The sequence below is a fragment of the Dermacentor andersoni genome, chromosome 4 (assembly GCF_023375885.2).
Source record: "Dermacentor andersoni chromosome 4, qqDerAnde1_hic_scaffold, whole genome shotgun sequence".
NCBI classification, from domain to species: domain Eukaryota; kingdom Metazoa; phylum Arthropoda; class Arachnida; order Ixodida; family Ixodidae; genus Dermacentor; species Dermacentor andersoni.
This window is the reverse complement of record NC_092817.1, coordinates 50,195,425-50,217,732: the sequence shown is the minus strand read 5'-3', so window position 1 is coordinate 50,217,732 and position 22,308 is coordinate 50,195,425. Positions and strand designations below refer to the sequence as shown.

At 43.9% G+C, this 22,308-nt stretch overlaps 1 protein-coding gene across 1 annotated transcript in view; it reads left to right on the top strand.

Moving 5' to 3' along the window:
* The first annotated feature begins 3,065 nt into the window (after positions 1-3,065).
* The window catches only part of Polr3C (RNA polymerase III subunit C), a 36,182-nt gene continuing 16,939 nt past the window's right edge, over positions 3,066-22,308 (top strand). The window contains exons 1-6 of the mRNA XM_050184279.3: positions 3,066-3,554; positions 3,631-3,776; positions 3,892-3,989; positions 6,717-6,868; positions 17,708-17,859; positions 21,815-21,992. Coding sequence (XP_050040236.2) covers positions 3,408-3,554; positions 3,631-3,776; positions 3,892-3,989; positions 6,717-6,868; positions 17,708-17,859; positions 21,815-21,992 — 873 coding nt within the window. The 5' untranslated portion in view covers positions 3,066-3,407. The remainder of the gene's footprint in view (positions 3,555-3,630; positions 3,777-3,891; positions 3,990-6,716; positions 6,869-17,707; positions 17,860-21,814; positions 21,993-22,308) is intronic.

The following is a 22,308-nucleotide window of genomic DNA, read 5'->3' as shown; positions in this document are numbered from 1 at the left end:
CGCTCCGCAGAAGGTGATTTAAGTAACCTCTTGCCTTGGTAGTATCACGGTAAAAAAAGCATGCGAGACGTGGACTCTGTGGCCGTCATCAGCTTCTCACTGTTTTGGCTTGGTGCATCTCGGCTCGCGACACACGGTGCCAGCCGAGCCTTACCGACTCCTTACCGTCTAGTGTGCTGTACGGAAAGTCATTCCGTACGGTAAAGTTGGCGCATGCGCAGTCCTCGACCGGTACGGTATTACGCACTTACCGTACCGTATACCGTACTTTCCGTAGCACCGCTAAATGTCCCTACCGTCTAGCCTCCGCAAGCGAAATTCCTTCCTTGCGTTCACCCATATCGGACCTCGAGGAACGCGTGACGCATACGTCACGGGCCCCGCTTTCATTTTAAAGCGAAAGCTTCACTGGCCGCGAACTTGCGATTTCGCCGTGGTGGTGCTCAGAGGAGGCACATGACGTCACACCGCGTTCCTCGTCACACCGCGTTCATCGTCACACCGCGTTCATCGTCGTTGCGCTCGCCTCCGCTCGCTTCGCCAGCTGCGTCGCATGCCTGATAACATGTCGGAGGATTGAAAAGGAGAGCTCGCGTGCGCCGCAACCACAGTTGAGGCGGCAGTATCGACGGCGACAATTCTGATAAGAAAGAGGCCTGGAATCGACATCGGAACGAGATGAAGAGGAAACGAATCGCCCAGGAAACAAACGAACAGCGCACCGAACGACTGGCTAAACGCCGCAACATAGCCAAATAACCAGACTGACCTGGACTTGCAATCAAGGTTAACCAAGGCTAACCATGCTATGCCTTAGCTTTCGCTATGCATATCCTGGCATAGCCGAGCTAAGCCACTGCCAATTTTTTGTTTTATCCTCGCTTTTTTAGCAGGCGCACTTCCGCTGACGGCGTCGCGCGCGATCTGTTGATTGGTTGTGATTGTCTGGTTTCGCGAAGCGCACGTTTTTGCGCGCTGTACACGAGGACACCCGACCAGCGGTATTGGCCTCGAGCTCCACCGCTGGAAAAGCTGGCGCCACCGTCGGCGTGACGTGCTAGGAGGGATCACGTGGACATAGCGGCCGCGTCGGCTGCTTCGGAAGCGCCGAAGCGAGCTGAAAACGAGTTTAAATTCCTTCGTACGCTGCGGTCCTCATTTAGTGGCGAAATTTTCCCGCTTCGAGTGTCTCCTTTACAACGCTTCAAAGCACAACAATAGGTAGTGGCTGCCTTTGAAGGCGCGCAACGTGGTAGGCTCGGTGCCGCAGGGCCGGACGCACGTAACGGAGGCCGGTGTCAGCCTTATTCACACGTAGCCGCAGGACAAGAAGCTGCCTGAAGCTTGGCTCGCGAAACATAAAACCGGCAAACAGTCATCGGCTACAACTCGGGTATGCAGCAAGCACAGACTCGAGAAAGATTTCTGCTACGGCGCCTGGTCTGCGATGTTCTGAAAACGCGCACTGAGACGCTCGCCCGAGTCCGCTGCCCGACTAATGTCATGACGGTTTGGTCTATGAACTTGTCGATGCTATAGGTACTGGCAAGTTCAGTGGAGTGGAAAGGCAGCGGTAAGAAGCACATTAAAAAAAAGCATGGCATATGGTCATGTTTGTGTTATGAATTAATGCACTGGATTACAAAAAAAGGAGCAGCGGGAAATTGCACGCTGAGAACACCGATAAACATACAGTGCAACGCAACTCGAGAAATAATATTGAAAGGTCAAAGAATTTAGAAGAAAAACAAGATTGAATCGTCGCGACGGCACATCACAGTCCCTGTAGGCGTCGAAGTCTCTACAATGAAATTATTATTGAACAGCTCTGATAGCGCCCACGCAACAATGGTTGCTTGTATACTGTCAAATGCTCATATTCTGCGGCCTAAAGCTCATGACACGGTGCGAAAACGCGCGTGCGGAGAAAGCGAAACCGTGCGCGGACAAGCTTGCAGATGCGCAGTCGGTCGCTGCGAATCTGCGCGATCGCTGCATTGAGGCTTCGTTCTATTACGCTCCATTTAGTTATACAAACACTATAAGAACATATTTCACATAGTTTGCTCTCAGCGTTTACCTACCTTTCACGCAAGAAGCCGGTTCGGGAGACTTCATCGCGGCGACCGCGCGCAGTGGCGTTCACTGTACGTATTCGGTAAAGCGATAGCGTCTGTAAGCGATTGTGTGCTTTCAGTTTGCGCAAGATTATTATTTAGACAGTAAAAAAACGTCTCTCGTTTCGAAAATACTTACAGAAATGTCCGGGAGAGCTCGCGCGTGGTGTTTTCAGTGTGCGCTGACAGCAAAACCTATGAGGAGCGCGCCGCGTGATCCCTCATACTACGCCAGCGAGGCGCTTCCGATAGATGGCGACTCCGTAACTCCTCGCCGCCAATAAGTGAGTGCTACACGAATACTGAGGCAGGCACAAGTGGATCACATAGCTGATCCCGCGCTGGGACACGGTAGAAAATGACATAGTTTCGGTAAACCCTGGTTTCGGTGTCTGCGCGCGCGACTGCACGACGTGAGAACAAGCAGACGAAACGGAAGTACATCTCTCTTGCTGCAGTGCGAAGTAAAACAAAAACCTGCAGACATTCACACGCCACCAGGAAACCGCCTCTTGATTTTGCAGTCGAGAGTGTAGGCGTTGTCTAGGAAATGCCTGGTGCAGAGGCAATTTGTCGTTGACAATTAATTTCCCCTTGAAATATTATTCTCCCACTTGTCGCATAGCTCTCTGTCACCAGGAAGCTGGTGGTAAGACATACGCGGAGTTTTCCCAGAGTGCGACTTGCAAAACGGAAAACAGCAGCAGTGCACCATCACGGGGCTCTTCCGTGTACGTGCGTCAAATTCATGTGAGCCGCGCTGAAAGATTGAAAGCGAGTAGTCACTAGAAGCTACCGCACAGGTACATGCAGACTCCGACAGCACTACTTACTTCAATGCATTTTGTGTGAGGCGAACGTGCGTGGTTTTACCATGGTTTTACTCCCCCGAGTCGAGATACGCGCACCACGTGTCGCTTGTGCATATTCATAGAGGAAGGATACTGTTTCCTTCCTCCATGTTCATATGCATAGAATGGTATATCTCAGCGACGAACGGAAGTAGCAGAGGGCAGCACTAGCATGAAACTATGGTTGCATGCAGCTGCGTAAGAACTGCACTTTAGAGTTATGGAGGAAAAAAGAAAAAAAAACTTCCTCCTTGTTATTCCACGCTTACAATATTGTCCCGAGACGTCGATCTATTAGACGTCACTGCAGCAGCGGCGTAGCGAGCCCCGTCAAATTAGCAAGAGGTTTGTCCCAGCTTGCTTCGACGGGCTATGTGGGTCTATGCTTATGTGCGAGCGCGTGCGGACCATTGGCGGCTATAAATGAAAGTTCAGAACAATGTCGCACATAAAGATCAGAGCTTGCTCCATAATACTTAAAGACCACTTTGGCTCCGTTGTTCAGTCCGTCGGTGAATGTCTTCTTAAAGTGTCATGGAGAAGTTTGGGCGAAATAGCAAGATCAACCAATCTGCCACTTGCCAAGGTACGCAAACGGAACCACTCGGACAGTGTAAAGTTTGCTTGCGCGTTCTGACGTTCATACTGCTTTTGTTACGTAGATCAAGAAGTCTTTGATGGTCCTGATTCATCAGAATCTTGTGGATTTCGAGGCTCATCCCAGGGGAACTGTCAAGTACTCCATAAACGCCGACCGCGTTTTATGTATGCTCCGATATTCGCGTTACATATACTGCACAAAAATGCTGTAAGTGGTAAACATGCCATCCCTTTATTTTATTTATTGCGGTTCAGAATGTGAAGCCATTTATCCTCGAACTCAACAATATGAAACCCTTGCTCATATTGTGTATTGTTTACAGGTATGGTGACGCAGGTGAATTCATTATTGAGGAGGTGCTGCTGAACGGCAGATTGTGTATGTCCCTTGTCCTCCAGAAAGTGCTGGAAAGGCTGCAAGGTTAGTTTTGCAAAGCTGGATTCATCGTTGCTCCTCACCTTCAGTCTGCATTTGCATGTTGTTATGGTCGTGTTTCTTCTCACAGGTGGCCATACCATTCCTATTTCCCCTTTGAATCATGATTTCAGCGTCCATAGCCATTAGAAAATGCAGGTCACAATGTGCATCATGCACAAAGGCATGTTGCCTGCCACATGCTCTCATGTAATGTACATCTAATCCTAGATACAAAGATTGAACAGTTCCTGACTTCTTGTTATTTTTTATGCCAATGGCATTCCTCAAGTGTGTTCAGCAAATCACATTTAATACGCATTTTACTCGTATTTAAGCGCATGCCATATGCATACTGTTCCCACAAGCGACTTACTGGGGTCAGCATTTTAAGTATTGTGCACCTCTGCCACTGCATTCAGTGTCTGCTACCAATATTTGCGATTGCCATTCACGCTTTGCTTCTGTGTCATGGTAACTCGTCAAACTTTTTGCATAAATTCACCTGTACATCAAACCGAGTCGAACTTTATTCACGAAGTAATTGGGTCTGTTCATATATTCGTGCCCGACTCGCCATAGAGGTGCTTTGAGCCAATGAATGTTGCATATGCAGCACGCCGGGCAGTCCTGGAGAGTCGAGAAGAACAAATTGAAGTTGCTCACTGTGTACATGCATAGGGATTCATTCAGAAGTAAATCCCTAGCACGCGCACCTCCTGTTAGAAAATGAGTAGAGGTAAATACAAATAATCGCATAAAAACACTGCATTTGTTTTAACACTATAAACACAGCAACTTTAAATGAATAACGTGCACCATAAGAATATAAACGCAGAGAACATAGTGATACGGAATTATGAAAAACACGGCAAAATATAGCTATACAGATTAGCTGTTACATGCTGTTTAAGAGTATAAAATAAAGGAAGTAAAGCTTATTAAAGGCCGTAATTGAGAATAATTGCTTAGTACTTAATGGTATGTAATTCCAAGACTCGAACTGCCACAAATGTGACACTACGCATGCCGCAATTAATGCACTCAAGTGGTAACAAAGAAAAGGTTTTGTTCAAGGTGTACCTAATGGCTTGGAGGTGAATAAATGACCTTTTTAACGTATCCAATGAAAAGGTACGATTTTTACATTTGTGCACAAGAATTTCTAGTCGATGTTTGAACAAATCACTCACTGATGATACTCTGTGTTAATATATTGACATAGATGCACTTGTGGAAAGTAAGTTTCATGTTGAGATGCGGATAGGGGCTTTGTTTTCTAGACATTTAAGTGGAAGTACTATTTGAGATGGAGATGCACCTAAAATACAGAAAAAATCACTCTTACCATAACAGAGGACTTGATACGTCAGATAAGATGCAAAAATGAAAGATGGGTGGCAGCACCACTTTGAAGTTCTTGCACCAGCTCTCTCGACTCTGCTCTAGATTTTGACGGCATTGACTCCCGTGTATTGAGGGCACGTTAAAGATCCCCTGGTGGTCAAAATTAATCTGATTCTCCCACTATGGCATGCTTCATAATCAGATCATGGTTGTAGCTTGTAAAACCCCAGAATTCATTTCTACTTGGGCCTTGGTAACTTTCTGGACTACAAGATGTAGTACATGGTATTCAAACATAGCCAGAGACTGAACTTATCAAGTCTTGAGAAATTTAACTATGCCATAATGGCACAAATATGACGAGAAGCATTGAAGTCCATGACATCACACCGACATACTGAAGCTGTGGTGTGGCTGCAAAATTAAAAAAGAGATATGAAAATGTTGTCCAAATTCTTCTTCTGGTAATCAATCTCCTAGCATGAAATTAATGGAAATGAAGTCTTGGAAGAATGCTACATAAGTCTAAGCTAATTTACTAGTGTTTCTCGTTATTGTCCCTATAAGGGATCGATGGACCTGTCGCTGGTCACTATATCATCTTCCTACTTGAAAAGGTTGCACGTTAAGTTGGCAGTAGCACATCGAGCACTTCATCAGCTTCTGCCTTATGTTATTCTGTCGGTCTTGTTATTCCCGTAATTGGGGCTTCAGCATGCCTAGAACCATTTCTCTTAAAAGTATTTCTAGCAAAAGCTTATAAGATGGGAAATATGCAGACTTTTCCATCATGGACATTCATACTTGCGAGCTTTTGCAACTGTATCGTAAAACATCCGATTGTTAGTTCTCATTTATTATGATCGTATTGACACAAATATTCTACAATTTTTTGCTTGCATGTCGTTTCAGGCAGAAAAGAAAAACTTAATAAAGAAAGACAAAGGCAGTTGCTGAGCGATTTCTTATGGCCAAATTTCTTGGACCCATTGATTGCATGAGTACACCTGTCTGTACAGCAGCAGTATCAGCTAATAGAGCCGATGTATAACGACAATCAAATCTTTGAGAGCCATTGCGTGAATATTGCATTAATAAACTTCATAAACATTTCTACTTGTCAGCAGCACAGACCATTGCTGCTTTGACTATATAGAGCAGGGTGCAGGTTCTTAGCATCCCTCTAGGGGACAAGTTTGCGAATTTATAGTAAACTGTAAACATATTGAATATTAAAATATTTCTGGTATTTTTCAACAAATTTTAATTCATTTGGTCTTCCACTGGTAGCGTTTTTCGAATTCTATGGATGGCAGGTGTGGGCACTGTTTATCTTGCCTGCAAGTTTTCAAAGTTTTGCATTAAAACCTTATGTTCTTGCTCCAGGAGCTGGCACCGCGGAGGACGTGAAGCAGAAATTTGTAGACCTTGTCAAGACCAGCTTCTTGTGTAGAGTGCCATATCCCGACCCGGACGCCCCGGCCTCAAAGATTCCCTCTCTCATTATGCCTGATGATGTCATGTACAAGATCCCAGAGGTCAGTTCACCTCTCTGTTGCTGTTTGATAAAATTAAACTGCAAAGCATATTGTTAAATTCAGCTGATCCACTGTAGTTTAATACTCTTAAGATGGAATAACCTGGTTGCAGTAGTATAGTACATTATTGCCGCTTTCAGAGATATTCACAGCATATCATACCAAAGTTCGCCCTCATACTTTTTGAGGAGAGCTGAACAGACCCACCAGCTGATTTTGCTAAGTATGAATCCTCCTGAATGGAAGCTTTGACATATGCCAAAAAATACCTTGTGATAAGTAATAAACGAGAAGTAAGCACGTTAACCGAGGGGCCCGATTTTTATTAGTCATATCATAAGAAGCCAACAAACACTGACGCCAAGGACAACATAGGGGAAACAATGCGAAGGTTGTTGGATTGATCCCCACCCACGGCAAGTTATTTTTTTCATCCACTTTCCTTCCCATTAATTTATCGTTTCTTTATTTCATTTATTAAGCACAAGTAATTTCCCCTATGTTGTCCTTGGTGTCAGTGTTTGTTGGCTTATGATATATCTTGTGACAAGTAAAGAAGACAGAAACATCTCAGGACACATGTTCACGAGTCCTTATGCACACTACACATGACATGCTCGATCACTTGTTCAGTGTGTTTTAGCTGTCCTCATTGTGCCGTGGAAGGTCAGCCACTACTGACTGACGGCTTTCAGTTAGCCACGGAATACTTAAATTATTATTTTTGTTATTTATCAATACTGTTGGCCGAAGCCTGTTACAGGGTGGTTGCAAGACAAGTACAACAAGATAGCAGTGCTGCCATAGTCTAGAACAGACCAAATGAGACATATACACAGAAAAAGGCTCAATACAAAGCAAGAAGAATCAAAAGACAAATTACATCAGGGTGGCATCAAATGTACTACTACAGCCACTGTATTAAACGTGTGTTACAACCAGGAACATAAGTTAATTAGACAAATTACCATTACTAAAGTAGTAGCCATGTACTTCTAGCTGAGGTAAAAATTTTGTTAGTGTGGTTTCAAATTTATTTACACTGTCTACTGTTAGTAATTCATATGGCAGCACGTTCTATTCCTCTATTGTTATGGGGAAGAATGAGTACCTTTGTACGTCTGTTCGTGCTGAAATGTGTTGAATTTGCTCTTGGTTGCTGCTTCTTACTGTTCAAGACAGACGCTGTTTTATGTACTTCTGTGTATTAAGATTAAACCAGTTATTGCGAAATTTTAGTCTAGCTATCCTTCTGTGTTCTGAAAGAGGAGGTAAGTTGAGCTTCCCGAGCATTTCAGTTACGGAGTCGGTTGAACAATATTTTGACAAGATGAACCTTGCTGCTTTTCTTTGAATTTTTTCAATTTTATCTACCAGATTTTTGTTAAACAAATTGCACACAACACTCGCATACTCTAATGTAGAATGAACAAGCGTTAAATATGCAACTAATTTAGTTTATTGAGGAGCAAGTTTTATCTTTCACCTCAAGTAAAAGAACTTTTTTCCAGCTGATGAGCATATGTTATGTGTGTTTTCCAGTTAAGGTCACTCGATATGGTAATTCCAAGGTACTTAATGTGATTTTTCACAGCTTATGACCTTACCATCTATCTCATAATCAAAGGAGTGTATATTTTTAATTGTGCTGGTTACCTTTATATTCATAGTCTTGCTGTAGTTTATTTTCATTTGCCACTTATTGCAAAAGTCACTCATATTTTTTAATGGGGAATTTAAGGTGATCTGATCATTGCGGCTGTATACTGTGGTATGCATTAAGCAGTCGTCTGCAAAAAGTCGAACTTTGATAACAGGGTTAATCTTGTCTGCAATGTCATTTATATAACTAAGAAAAAGGACAGGGCCTAGGACCGATCCCTGAGAGACTCCTGACGTTACAGGTAAAACTTCGGATTTCGCGCCATTCACTTCCACAAGCTGTGTTCTTACTAAATATGATTGAATCCATTTGATAATAATGTTAATGCCGAGACTAAGCAGTTTATCAAGAAGTTCTGGGTGTGGAATGCGGTCAAACACTTTTGAGAAATCGAGGCGAACAGCATCTAACAGCTTTCTCGTTAAGTAAGTTTGAAAAATTATGTGTGGTTACGATGAGTTGGGTAACCGTTGACAATTTTTGCCTAAAACCATGTTGGTTAGGAAGAAAGATATTAGCATTTTTGAAGTAATTGGACGAGCATTTTGATATTACATGTTGTATAATCTTGCAGCATGTGGAGATAATCGAAATAGGTCTAATTTTCGATGCTGTGTCTGTCGCCAGATTTATAGATAGGGACAACTCTAGCAGTCAGCCAATCAGATGGTAATTTGTGCTGCTCTAGGGACGCCTTAAAAATGATACAGAGATACTTAGATATCCATTCTGCATATTGTTTTAAAAATTCGATTGGGGTACCACCAGGACCGGCTGATTTTTTTTTGTGTCTATGTTAAGGAGTAGTGCAAATATTCCCACCTCAGAGAAAACAATGTCTGGCATAAGCAACATACCCTTGGTGCGATTCTAGTCAAAGTCACTGTAAGATGGTTTCGGTGGAGCGAACACAGAATGAAAATATTCATTATATCTTCCAGCAATTTGTGCACAGTCGTTAATTATATTGCCATCAATACAGACACATTGTATTTGTTCGTGCGACGGGGCAAGGTGATGCCAAAAACGTTGTGGTGAATTTCTCACAAAATTGGGTAATGTCTGCAAGTAAAAGTGTTCCTTTGCCCTCACAAGCATATGCTTAAGGGTTTGGGAAAGCTGCGAAATCTCCATTTTGTTCCTCTCTTTATTCCTCTTTCTGCGTCTTATTCTTCGTTTAAGCTGAATTATATTGTGGTTAATCCAAGGATTGTGCTTTCTGTATGCCTTGATTCGTTTTGGTACAAACTTTTCCATACAGTAGTTCACCGTATTCTTAAGTCTATTCCACAAGATGTTGACGTCAGTCGCCCCGTCGAACGAGTACAATGACATTTCAAGACAGTTCAAGATGCTAACATTGTCGACATTGCTATAATCTCTTATGTAGATAGTTGGTCTTTTTGAATTTTTCGTCGGGAGGGCTTCCTTTACACAAAGCAAAACCAGTTTATGATCAGAAAGTCCGTCTTTGAGAGAAACACTGCAATCTGGTACATTGCTTGAAATGGGCGCAAGATCATGCAAGGATTCCGAGGTCTGTGTAACTCTAGTACTTTCAGTAACTATTTGCGTGAGGTCGTAACTGAAAGTGAAGTTTAACAAAGCTTCACAATGTGCAACATCTGTTCTGCCCACTGCAAGATCAGCCCAATGTATTCCCGGTAAACTGAAATCTCCTGCAATAATGACACGGGTGTTAAGAGGAACATTCTTGAACATAAAATCTTGAAGGCATTTTAACAATGAAAGAGGAGCATTCGGAGGTCGATAGACAGCTGCAATAATAAAATGCCTAGAATGGCTAGAACCATTGTTCTGCACCAGATACTTTTAGTAGTAGAGCAGTAATCCAAAACGATCAGTTCAATGTCTTCTTTACAAACAACTGCTACGCCTCCACCACTTGTTCCGCGGTCCTTGCAGATCATGATATAACCCGGGGGGATTAATTCACAGTCTTTCATTTCGGGGCGTAGCCAAGTTTCTGTGACAACGACATTTGGCTTGTACTGCAAAAGAAGGTGTTCAAAATCGACGGTCTTGTTTGCTAGGCTACGAATGTCGATATTAATCAAGTTGAAATCCCTGGGTTTGTTTTCTCTTTGTCACTCTGTTGTACGCGAGCTTGACCCTCCCTTACCCACCTTCTTTTGGCACCTTTTTTCTTCGTCCCAGATAAACATGTTGTTGTCAATCAAAATATTATCACGCACGAAGCGTACCTTCATTCTACTGTCCTTTTCAGCTTTTGCACTTTCTTAAAGGTTTTTACACTTTCGTAGCGTCACCTCGGAAAAATAATCTGCAACCGAGGTACTGCTGCCCTTTAGCTTTTTGCAGTTCTGGAATATTTTCACCTTTTCGTTGTAGTAAAAAAATCTTACAATAACTGTTCGACATCTATTCGTACGTCGTCTCCCAATTCTGTGAATTCTTTCAACTGTGCTGACTTTTACTCTTAAGTTTCTCCTCGAATACATCTCGCAGAACTCTCGTTTTTAATTCATCATTCGTTTCACTAGTGCTTTCTGTTATTCCGAAGACAGTTAAGTTATTTCTATGACTTCGATCTTCTAAATCAACCATTCTTTCTTGGCTGTACTGTAGAGCTTTACCAATGTTGTTAATTTCTGTTTGAAGGCGCTTTATTTTCCATTTATTTTCCTTTACAGCCCTCATGGTCAATTCCATCTCCGATATCTTCTTGTTTATGACCTCTAACTGGTTACAAAAGGAAGCTTGTGTTGTTTTTACTTGTTTTATATCCTCACTCATTAGTTTTTGCCCTTCCAAAATTTCCGTGAGCATTTCTTCAACTGTTTTGGGATCAGGGTTAAGCTCAACGTCACCAAACGACAGCATCAGCAACATAAAAACACATCATCCCAGGACGCAAAAAGCACACACTTCGAGGCATCGCAGAATATGATAAATTCATTGCCACTTATGAAGCACTTCTCAAGTTCACTAACCTGTAACAACAGAATGGCCGGTTCAGTCTTCATGACAGCACTTTTGCCATGCCCATTAGGGTGTTTTACATTCCAAAGCAACACATGGTCTATGAATGAGCGAGTAGTAGGGGCTCTGGAATACTAATTTAGACCACATGGGTTTCCTTGAAGTGCATCAATACCTAAATTTACACAAGCAGTTTTGGATTCCACCCCATTGGAATGCAGCTGCAACACCCATGAATCAAACCTGTGACCTTGCTGTGAAACGGGGAATCAATTTTTTTTAGATGAGCAGTTCCATCGAGTGTGTAGCCTGGAAACATCTGTTTTAGTCTGTCCTGTTTGTTACACTGCACCATTCAGCAGAGATTTGAAAAACATTGACGTCAACCACAAATAGCTACCTATATGAGCTTTCCATTACATGAATGAAAAGAAGAGGAGAGCCAAGGTACCTGATTTTTGTTAGTCAGAACCATATGAAGCCAAGGAAAGCACAGGGGAAGTTACTTGTTTTGATTGAAATGTAGAAATGATAAGGCAAAGAGAAATGAAAGTGGATGGAAAAACAACTTGCCAGCTGTGGGAACCGAACCCAGACATTCAGCATTATGTATGTGATGCTCTACCGATTAAGCTACGGCAGCGGCTATACCACCACTCACTTTATTGGGTATTTGTGTACAGGTGCAAGACCTGGCACTAGGATTAGTAGCTAGCACCTCATTGCGATGGCGATTGATAGGCCATGGTGGCAAAGAAGGGAAACCAAGGGGCTCGATTAATGTTTTATAGTTTGTTGCATAGCAAGCATCTCAACTATGGCAGCTTAGATGCCTTCAGGTAGCACATAAGGGTTTATTGGCTAGTTCGCCTGCTTCTATGTTCACATACTTTGTGATACCTGCAGTTAAAGGATTGTTCCACATCTATCACCATGACCATGAGTGGCACTGGATAGCACTCCGAGAGTCAGATGTTGTACAAAAACAACAAATACTTAAGTATGTGTACGTGAGAACAGCTGTTGCTGTAGCTCAGTCGGCAGAGCATCGTACACATAATGGGGAAGATGTGGATGTGATTCTCATTGGCAGCAAGTTATTTTTCTTTCACATTCGTTTACTTTTTCCTAATCATTTCTGCATTTTAATTAAATCAACAGTTATATAAACAAGGGTAAAGGGTGCCTCAGAAAGGCTGGCCAACGTTCCGATAGCTGGACCTGATTTTGTCAAAGGCAGCCTTGTCATCCTCTGCAAGTTACATATAAAGGTTTAATTAGTAGGGAATGTCACATATGATCATCGTCCGTGACGGCTGGCTATAAAGGAAAACACTGATAAAAAAAAAATTAGCACTGTCATTTGGTGTTACGAGGCATGGCAGGAATGGTAATGCTGGAAGACAGGAAGAGAGCGGCGAAGAGGAGGGGGGGGACGCGGCAGGGAAAAAAAGAAAAGAAAAAAAAACAACAACATTACAGACAGTTTGGCTCCGCCAACCACGGAATGCCGTGTGAAACCACATTTTTGTGGACCAAGTTAGCCATCTTCTTGCACCTAGTTAGGTATTGCAAGGCCATTATTTGACCAGTCGCTAATCAATCCTTTGCAGTCGCAATGTTGTTGTTAAGCTGTTGTTTTATTGCATACATTATATGCAGTCATGCACACTGGGTTGCATAATGCATACAGGTTTACTCGGTGGACACAGAAGAACGAGGATTGCAGACTTGCACAAAGATCGTTTTGTACTGTCACGCCGTACTGGCCAGTGTTGTAGAGCAGCCTTCACACTTGCATGAATGGTATGTGAAGGGAAATCATGCTGCTCACTATACAGTTGAGTAGAGGGAGGTGGGCAGGCTTGGGCAGATATTTATACCCATTGCTCACAGAGTACAAAGGCACTTTAGGGGAGCGAAGGCTTGCACGTGCTACTCGACTTAAATCAAAAGAATTCTTCAACATTGGGAAAGACCAAAGCCAAGGTCTTGTACATGGGAGTCATGATGCAGCCCAAGTTATTCTTGTGCCAATAGTCTGTCACATGCTGAACACGCAAAACTAAACGCGTTGTCAATGAAGTCATGCATGAAGATGGCCTTTGCAACCATTGCCAAAGACAGACGTTCCTTTGTCATGCGATGTTGGAATGCAATGTCCGCGGCTAGTCAGGCTTGTCACTGTTCTGTTTCAGAAGTGTGCTTGGTATGCTTGTGCAATCTGTCATTCTCCAATCACTTCTATTGTTGTTTGACAGTTTCGTTGGCTCGTTTTAACACCATCAACTGTCTTTGTTGCTGCAGTCGTTATCACTTATCTACATCTTCATCGTTGGTCGACTCCCACTGCTTCTGTCACTAAGCTCATTGTTGTTCGCTGCACTTGGTGGATGGATGGAATAACTTTAATGAAAGGTCCCGCTAGCTACGGGGTGCAAGGTCCCATAGAGCGGGCTACTCCCACGTTGGGACCGGGAGTTGTAACTCCCTGGCCACATCGTGGGCTCGCTGGACAGCCCAGAGCTGCTCCGCCTGGTCCGTGCTGCGTAATGCTTCTTGTAGCCTGGCGGAGTCTTGATCCTTGTTTGCGTGCGTCCGACCACACGGCCAGAGCAAGTGGTGTATGTCTAGTGTCCTATGGCAATTTTCGCAATATGATGTATTGTATAGGTCAGGCATGTAGTGATGTAGTCTGTTCTGCGTGGGGTACGTGTTTGTTTGAAGCATTCTGAACGTGAGGGCTTGAGGCCTGGTGAGCTTATTGTGAGGTGTGCTGTATATTCTGCGGTCTAGATAGAAGTGCTTTGTGATCTCGTTGTATGTGGAGGGAGGGTCCCGATTCTCCCTGGGATGGTCATGACCAGAGTAGGTGGCGCCGCGGAGGGTTAGGTCTTGCGCGCTCCTGTGAGCCATCTCATTGAGATTGCGAGGGGTGTCCTCGATCTCTCCGAGGTGTGCCGGGAACCGGCAGATGGTGTGATGCTGCAGTGGTGCGGATCTATCGATTATTTGTAGTGCTTGGCTTGCAACTGCTCCTTTCTGAAAGGCTTTGACGGCCGAGTGTGAATCGCTGTAGACGTGAGTAGTGGTCGGGTCTGTGAGCGCGAGTGCGATGGCGACCTGTTCTGCTATCTCGGACTTGTGGGTCTTGGCTGTGAGAGCGTTTGTGACTTGACCTTGATTATTGATCAGGGTGGCAACGAAGGCCTTCCTGGTCGTGTACTGTGCCGCGTCTATGAAACAGGCTAGGATCTTCTTATCACGTATTTCGCGCAGGATGAACGATCCGCGTGCCAGCCTTCTGGGTTGATGGTGCGCGGGAGTGGGCGAACCGGGTAAGAGTTGCGTGTGTCCGTCGGAATGCTTCGATATAGATTCTCCATTACTGTGGTGTCATGACCTAGTTTGGCTAGGATTTCTCTACCCGGTTTGGTTCCAGAGAGTCTTGTCCATTGAGCCCGTTCTTGAGCTTCGGCGATTTCTTGACACGATAAATCTCTTCTTTAGAGATTTCCAGTGATGATCCCGATTCACTTTCGTTATTTATTTCACACATACGCACATAGGTGTATGTGTGAAAAGAAGATACTGTGCACCTGAAACGTGCGTATGAAGAGGCTTCACACAGATACGTAGAGAGCGAAATCGAGGTTGGTAGGCTAGTAAGTATAACTCGGCTGTATTGAATTTGCAAGGAAATGCCTATCAGCTCAATACAGAGCATAATTCGACATAAGCCTGATAAAGAATTGGATGTCATAAAAGCACATACTGTTTATAAAATCACTTTATTGATTAAACAGCTTAGTTTCACATGAAATAGTCCTGTATTTTCTCCTGCTTGGGCAGTTTCGCTGCCTGCGACACACGCACTTCTCCACATTGTCTAAGGAATCGGAGCAGCTGAGGCCTTCCACATTCGCGCACAAGCACTGGACTAGTGCGAGTGCATCAATCACCTCGGAGGACGTGGGCAAAGGACCGTCGTTACTTTCCTCATTGTTCCCTCTTTCACCTGTGTTCGGTATGATGTTGGCAATGTAGTCTTTGTTTTCGGGCTGTCCCGTGGTCGCGACACCATCATCTGCACTCAAAAACTCGTCGACCGTCGATTCGTCAACAGCTTCCAGAAATTCTGACATCTCGGTCCAAACTTCGGCAATACCAGCAGCGGCTTCGTTGCATTCATCAGAATTTACAGTCATCAGCGGGCATGTGGAAGCCGGCACATCTGAAGCAATTTAGGATGAACCACTTGTACACGGCCGTGTGTACGTATCAGGCACCATGGGCACCGGGTCATGAGTTTGTCTGCTTTAGTCCCAATCTCCCCCTTATTCTTCAAGGTCGTGCTGAGAGTGCTCCTTGGAATCTTGCACACTGTGGGGCATCCGACTTCTCACCGCGTTCTACCTGATTTATGATTTCGAGCTTCACGGTAAAAGGCGAATTCTGCTACTTCATCACGGCAACAGTGTGGGAGAAGGCCCACAAGGCGCAAACACAATGAACCCGAAAAGCAGCAAGACAACTCGCATTTGCGCCATCTTGCACGATGCGGGCACAAGACCCTCTGATTGGCTGTCTGAGCAAGCGCTGCAGGCGGACCAGGATCATTTTTTGCAGGGGGGTGTCGACTGCTCGTTTGACTCAGCGTGGTTATGGTATGGAGAGCGGTTTGATGGAGCCGCGCCACCGGGTTTCCCCGCGATCGCGGGGGAAAGCCAACTTCTCGGGGTACTTTTCCGCCGCTTGATGTTCGATATATCAGGAGTCGCCACTATTTTTGTTCAACGTAAGCGTAACTTTTGCTATATATACTTATTGTAACTATACTGTGTTCAGAAATTGTTCAATATAAAGAATAGTTCTATCTAAATGGGTTCGATATAGCCGGGTTCAACTGTAGTGTTTTTGCACCAAAAGAGAGAGCAGGGTGGGGGGGCTGTTGGGGAGGGAGAGGATGGGAAGCCTTCAGTGTCGTTGGCAACATTTGTTCGTGGTTTTAAAAGTACAGTCAGGTCAGCAGATCAGCATCGGGGCTACCCAAGGGACATTTGCTCCTGCTCTGACCGGCTTACCTAAAAAAATGTTGGAAGTACAGAATTGTTTCAAGAGATGCATATTTCACGCTTTGTCTTTCTTTAATGTTTTTGCAATAATTTCACAAGAATTGCCAGAAATTCAAGATGAGCTAACTCGTCATCAGCAGTTAAGGGGTTAACATGATGAATATAAGGCCCATTATCAAAACATTGCTTCCCTTGTTTGTTTTGAATCCTTTGTCTCGTATAAAAGAAGTAATTTTGAAAACTTCTTGTTTGTTACTTTCATGTACCTTTCTTATGAGAGACTAGCTAATAAGCTAGTTTGGAATAGCACTCCATGCACTGCACCCAACGGTTCTCAACTAATCCTGTTTGAAACAGTAAAATAAAAAATGGCATGTTATTAAGCAGTTAAGAGGTAGGTACAAGGGCTCTGTGGAATTATTTTTATTGAGATGTAGCTCTAATATGCAAATTATAATTTATTATGGCTGGCACCTTCAAATTTAAGTTATTTGTTCAAGAAATATTAAACAAATATCAGGGCTAAAATTCAAAGCTTTTCTCTGTCTCATCTTTCTTGTAATTTTGAGGGCATTCAGACACCTTGAACTGCACCTTGCATTAAAATATGAGATTATGTGGTCAGTATGTCAACTGTATGATGCAACATTTTCTTACTCAACATTGTACCTGCCATATTGAGTCGGTGGCTTTGGGGTTCTGCTGCTGAGCATAGGGTTATGGGTTTGCCTACCGACTGCGGCAGCCGCATTCCTATGGGGGCAAAATGTGAAAACGCTCGTGTACTTAGATTTAGGTGCACAGTAAAAAAATGCAGGTGGTCGAAATTAATCGGGAGCCTTCCACTGAGGCATTGCATGATTCATAGTCCATGTGTTGCTTTGGGATGTAATTTGATTTGATTTTGAATCAACATTGTGCAAACTTGTCAATGTGAACATGTGAGATATTTGTACAGCATGTGCATGGAGGCACATGCGTGGCTTACTTGAGCTGGAAAATGCCTTGTTAATCAGCAAAGCAGCCAATGTTTATTCTTTCTCCTAATTTTTTCGGAGGCACAAGCGAGCCGAAGTAAACTAGTTGCTATGTTTCATGTTGCTGGTTATAAAACACCTTCTTCTATTCTTTGTGCAGGTCAAATTGTACCTACTAAAGCAGAACACAGGTGAGCCTTCTGCAGAGCCTCCAGCAAAGAAGATAAAGATGGAGAAGCCCGACGGTGAGAAGCAGCCTGATGAAAAGGAGTACTGGCGTGTCAACATCGACCGCTTCCACCAGCACCTCAGGTGGGAACCAATGCCTTGGTTGATGTAAACATGTGTCGAACAAGCCTTTCTCATTCTCTCTTTACATCACCACTATAATGCTTCTTACGGTTTACTCTTTTTGCTACCCCCTGCAGTGTCTTAGCAGCATTGCACTCTTAAGCACGGGGTCACGGGTTCAATTGCCAGTTGAGGTGGCCTTGTTTCGATGGGGGCTAAATGCAGCAACACCCATGTCCTATGCACTGGGGGAATTTTTTTTTTTTGTAGTACAGATTTTTTTTTACTCTTTGTGTTTTTCCATCTTTCTCTAAGCTTTGTGTCCTGAACTCATTTAAACCATGTAAATAATTGAGAGCAGGATTTCACTGAGGGACAGTGCATGCTCTTCGTTGCACTGTAACCTGGAAGAAAATGGCAGAGGTTCCCTCAACATTTTCTGAGGGTTCTTGGGCACTGCTTACATCAAAGAGATGGGGAAAGTCTGCTATAAAAGGTGTGCACACTTCTATCATGTCACTGAATTGCTCCAATCGCCTGGTTGCTGCTGGTCATAAAATAAGCACTTCGTGTTAGCAGGGTCCTGCAAGACATACTGGATGCTTATAAGATCTTCGTTCTCTTGTTATTTGCTGGCACTGTGATGTGCTGCTGTCAGATCTGATGAAAACAGCTGAAAGGTGCAATCTGAAAGTTGTTGTAAACACCAGTTGCTGCAGTTCAGTCCCTGTCACTCCCTGTCGTCCCAAGCTTTACAGCGGTAGCTCTTGTGGGTGTCTGTCAGCACTTGATTTGTCCAGCTCTGATATACATCCTTGTGTTGTGCTGCAGAACTAGCCAGTTTTACACTTCTGTAGCTTCTGTAACTTCTGTGGCTGCTTCGAGTACTTACGTTGTGGTTGCTGAAATGTTTTTTCGGCAGTCATGATTGTTGTAAAGCACTAAAGGTAACAATAAAGAGTTGTATTGTAAGCTTAGTTGGTCTTGCCCAATATCATTACCTTGAGAGCTGGGTTCTGTGTTCATTATTGTTAGCATTGTCATTGTAGTAAGATGATCGAAAGTGGCCACTAACTGATCACGCTGAGATGATAGAACCCAAGTCAATTTGAATGGAAGCTAGTTGATGTTGTAAATATAATGTGTGACGACACTATTGAAGGAACAGCACGTGGAAAAAAACAGACACAAGAATGAAAAATGATCACAGCAAATGCTCTTTCATTCTTGTGCTCATTGTGCTTTTTGTACTGCTGGTTCAGTATTTTGAACCAGCTGGACGTAAAATAGGCTGGTGATGATGATGATGAATTTGGAGAAATAGAATTAAGGGCCCTTAGAACTCCTTCGAAATAAATTTTCTCCTTTATTTTTCTTGAAAACTGGGATTGGCGATGGCTTTTGAACATTCAAAGTAACAAACTCTGCATAGGGGCTATGCCATAGACACTATCTGTGGGAAAACAATCCTAGATATTTTCTTTTTAGAGTTATTAAAAAATTGTTAGGTGTTACGTGTCCACAGCCATCAACGACAGGCTTGTTTGAATCACCATTTCCATCATGGAGCTAGACAAAGTCAGAGGGAGCGATATTGTTGAGCCACCATTTTGTTGTTTTGCTAGTTGGTTCACACCACAATTATCATGGCTCCATTTTCAAGTCTATGCTTGTGGGATCTTAAGGTCTCACAGGAGTACCGACCACCGCAGGTTCGAGCTCAGCAAGCCAAAGGGCCGTGTCAGCCGTCAGCCTCTAGTGCCGCTGCACATGAGCTCAGGCCACAAGGGTCTACCAAGTGACGCACGGAGGAACACTGTATTGCCCTGAGTTAGCGGAAACTGTTTATTGTATCCGACGGCACCTGACACTGCACAAACGCCTGGTCCTGGGACGGTGGGGAACCAAAGGAGTCTCGCACCAAGGGTGAAAAATACAGTCAGGAGCGCCTATAGCACATCGCTGGAAGAGCACAGGCTCATGCTGAGACACGCCGCTAGGAAAAGTCCCAGCGGCTATGCTACTTGCTCTCGCAATAACCAATGGGCCAACTCGCGAGAGCTCGGGCAATGTCCTTTGGCTTGGACCTCCGATGAGTGCGGCTCGGCGTGGTACAACCTCGCGCGGGCACTAGGCACCCGTTCTTTGGCTTGGCGTCAGGACAGGATCAACACGAGGTATGCGCTCCCCGCACGGGCAAAGGTACCATGCGTGAGCTCAGTCTTAGTCACAAAGGTGTCAGCGGACGAGACGAAGCGTGTACGTACCCGGCGCAGTCCCAAAGAGAAAAAGACATGCTACCGTCACGACAGGAGCCACCAGGAGCCGCTTCATGATGTCGCAGTTGCGCCCTCACTGCGAACCATCACGAGTGGAGCGCCACCGCTGACAAGCAGTTCGGAGTGAGGAGGCAGTGATACGTAGGGATTGCAGACAGGTGAAATGCGCCCACACAATGGCGCCGTCGAATTCCCGAAATCCCCACAAGCTGGGGGAATGTTTCAGCCATTTGGCATTAACACAAGTAACTTTGGCTGCTCCTTTTGCTGCTGCAGCGAGGCAAAGGCACTTTCAGAAGCAAAGATTGGGAGCATTACGTCCTCCTTTTGCCTTGCCTTGCGAGCAAACAAATTGATAAAATAAAATGGAATGAAAATATAAAAATTTTTTTGACGCTTCTAATAATTATGCCAGAAAGTTATTGACATCATGTATGTGCGGCTCAAGCCCTACACAAACAAATCACGAAAATAAACATACCTGCTAACAACTGCATGAAGTTAATACATTATAAACTAAGAGGAAAATGGCAGTTTGCTTAGAATATCGAAGTTAACAACAAACTACTCTTATTAAAGCCCGTGTTAGGCGAATGGAAATCTTGCACACACCAGGAAAGTTTCAAAGAAGTGATTCTATGCTGTCTTCGTAAAGGACACACACACCTCGCACACAACTTCATTCTAACAAAGCAAGACGAACCCCAGTGTGAAACATGTGAAGGTGAACTAACAGTAAACCACATCTTATTTTCATGCAGAAAACTTGAACCACTGAGGAAGAAGTTTTTTACCCTGTTTTACAATGAATACATTCCTTTTCACCCAGCTTTGATTTTAGGCGAAGATACGGTTGTTGATGTACCATGTGTTTTTAGCTTTTTAAAGAAAGCAGGTGTCCTCGTAAAACATTAACACCTCGCAAAGTGCTTCACTACACATTACAGAAGGCCTCATCCACCTTCTCATTCCTGAGAAGAAGGTCGAGGTTTTTAATTAATTTGTTGGGACCCTCCGTGCTCTTGCCCAGACAAGGACTCACCAAGGGGACCCAACTTTTAAAGAATTTATACCTAGTGTTTGGCGCATGATAGCCTTAGCTGCTTATGTGCCATTCAGCTCTACTCACATTGCCAAAGTAAATGTATGAAAACAGCCTGAAGCATGTATTCAACTCAGCAGCTGCTTAGCTGCAAGAAATTGCAACTAAGATGAGATCTCACGATTTTTCACTGTGTATGTAGGAGTAAGGTTTGTGTCCCCCTCCTTGAATTTTTGCCTTCAGCATCCTTGAAATCCTTCAATAGTCCTTGAATCTTGAATCAAATGTTATGTGTGAGCCCTGACTGCCACCCATGCATCAGAGCCAATATTGCTATTTCTTGTCTCATTAAATCTTTGTATCCATAAAAGTGAACGATCAAAAATGCCTTCCCTGATCTAAATCATTGTAGTTGGATCTTTGAGTTATGCCTTAGGCGTCTTGAACTTTCTCTTGTTTAATAAATCTGGTGCTCCAAAAGCTCAAGTTCAGTGGTCCACAAACAGTGGCACTAGAGCAAAATGTTGAGTAGCTTGAGAAAAGCCTTTGCTCTCATTACAGTTAGCCACTGAGACCACTGGTTTGTTGTATGGCTGTACTGGCTGCATGTTGTGTTCTGAGCAGCTTCTCATTGCTACGCTCGTATGTATTGCAGAGACCAGCTGGTAGTGCAGGCTGTGTCCAAGCGAATGGGTGCAAAGGCTGGTGAGGTTGTGCGCACGATGTTGCGACTGTCGGAGACACGATCCCACCCAAAGGATGCTTACAGTGCTCCTGTCAGTCGCAGCGAGATTTACCAGTCCCTCCAACAAGAGATTAAAATCTCCCAACAGGTAAGGCAACCAATGTGGGCCTTATTTGTGCTTCTCTCATTTTGTTGAGTGATCCTGCGAACCACAAGTTTTTTGCATAGTGATGGTATCGGGCCTGAAAACTTCAAAACATCCCTGCTTACTCTTATTTGCATCTTACTCGTTAATGCTACCTTGATCTCGTCATGTTGTCACAATACTTGCTGTGCCATCATTGAACATGAAAACCACCGTAAGTGGGTTTGTTTAAATTGGTGGTCGCTGGCACCACCAATAGTCAGAAAGAAGTAAAAAGGAGTTGAACACGGTTGGTAATGACTGTTCAAATATTATTGCA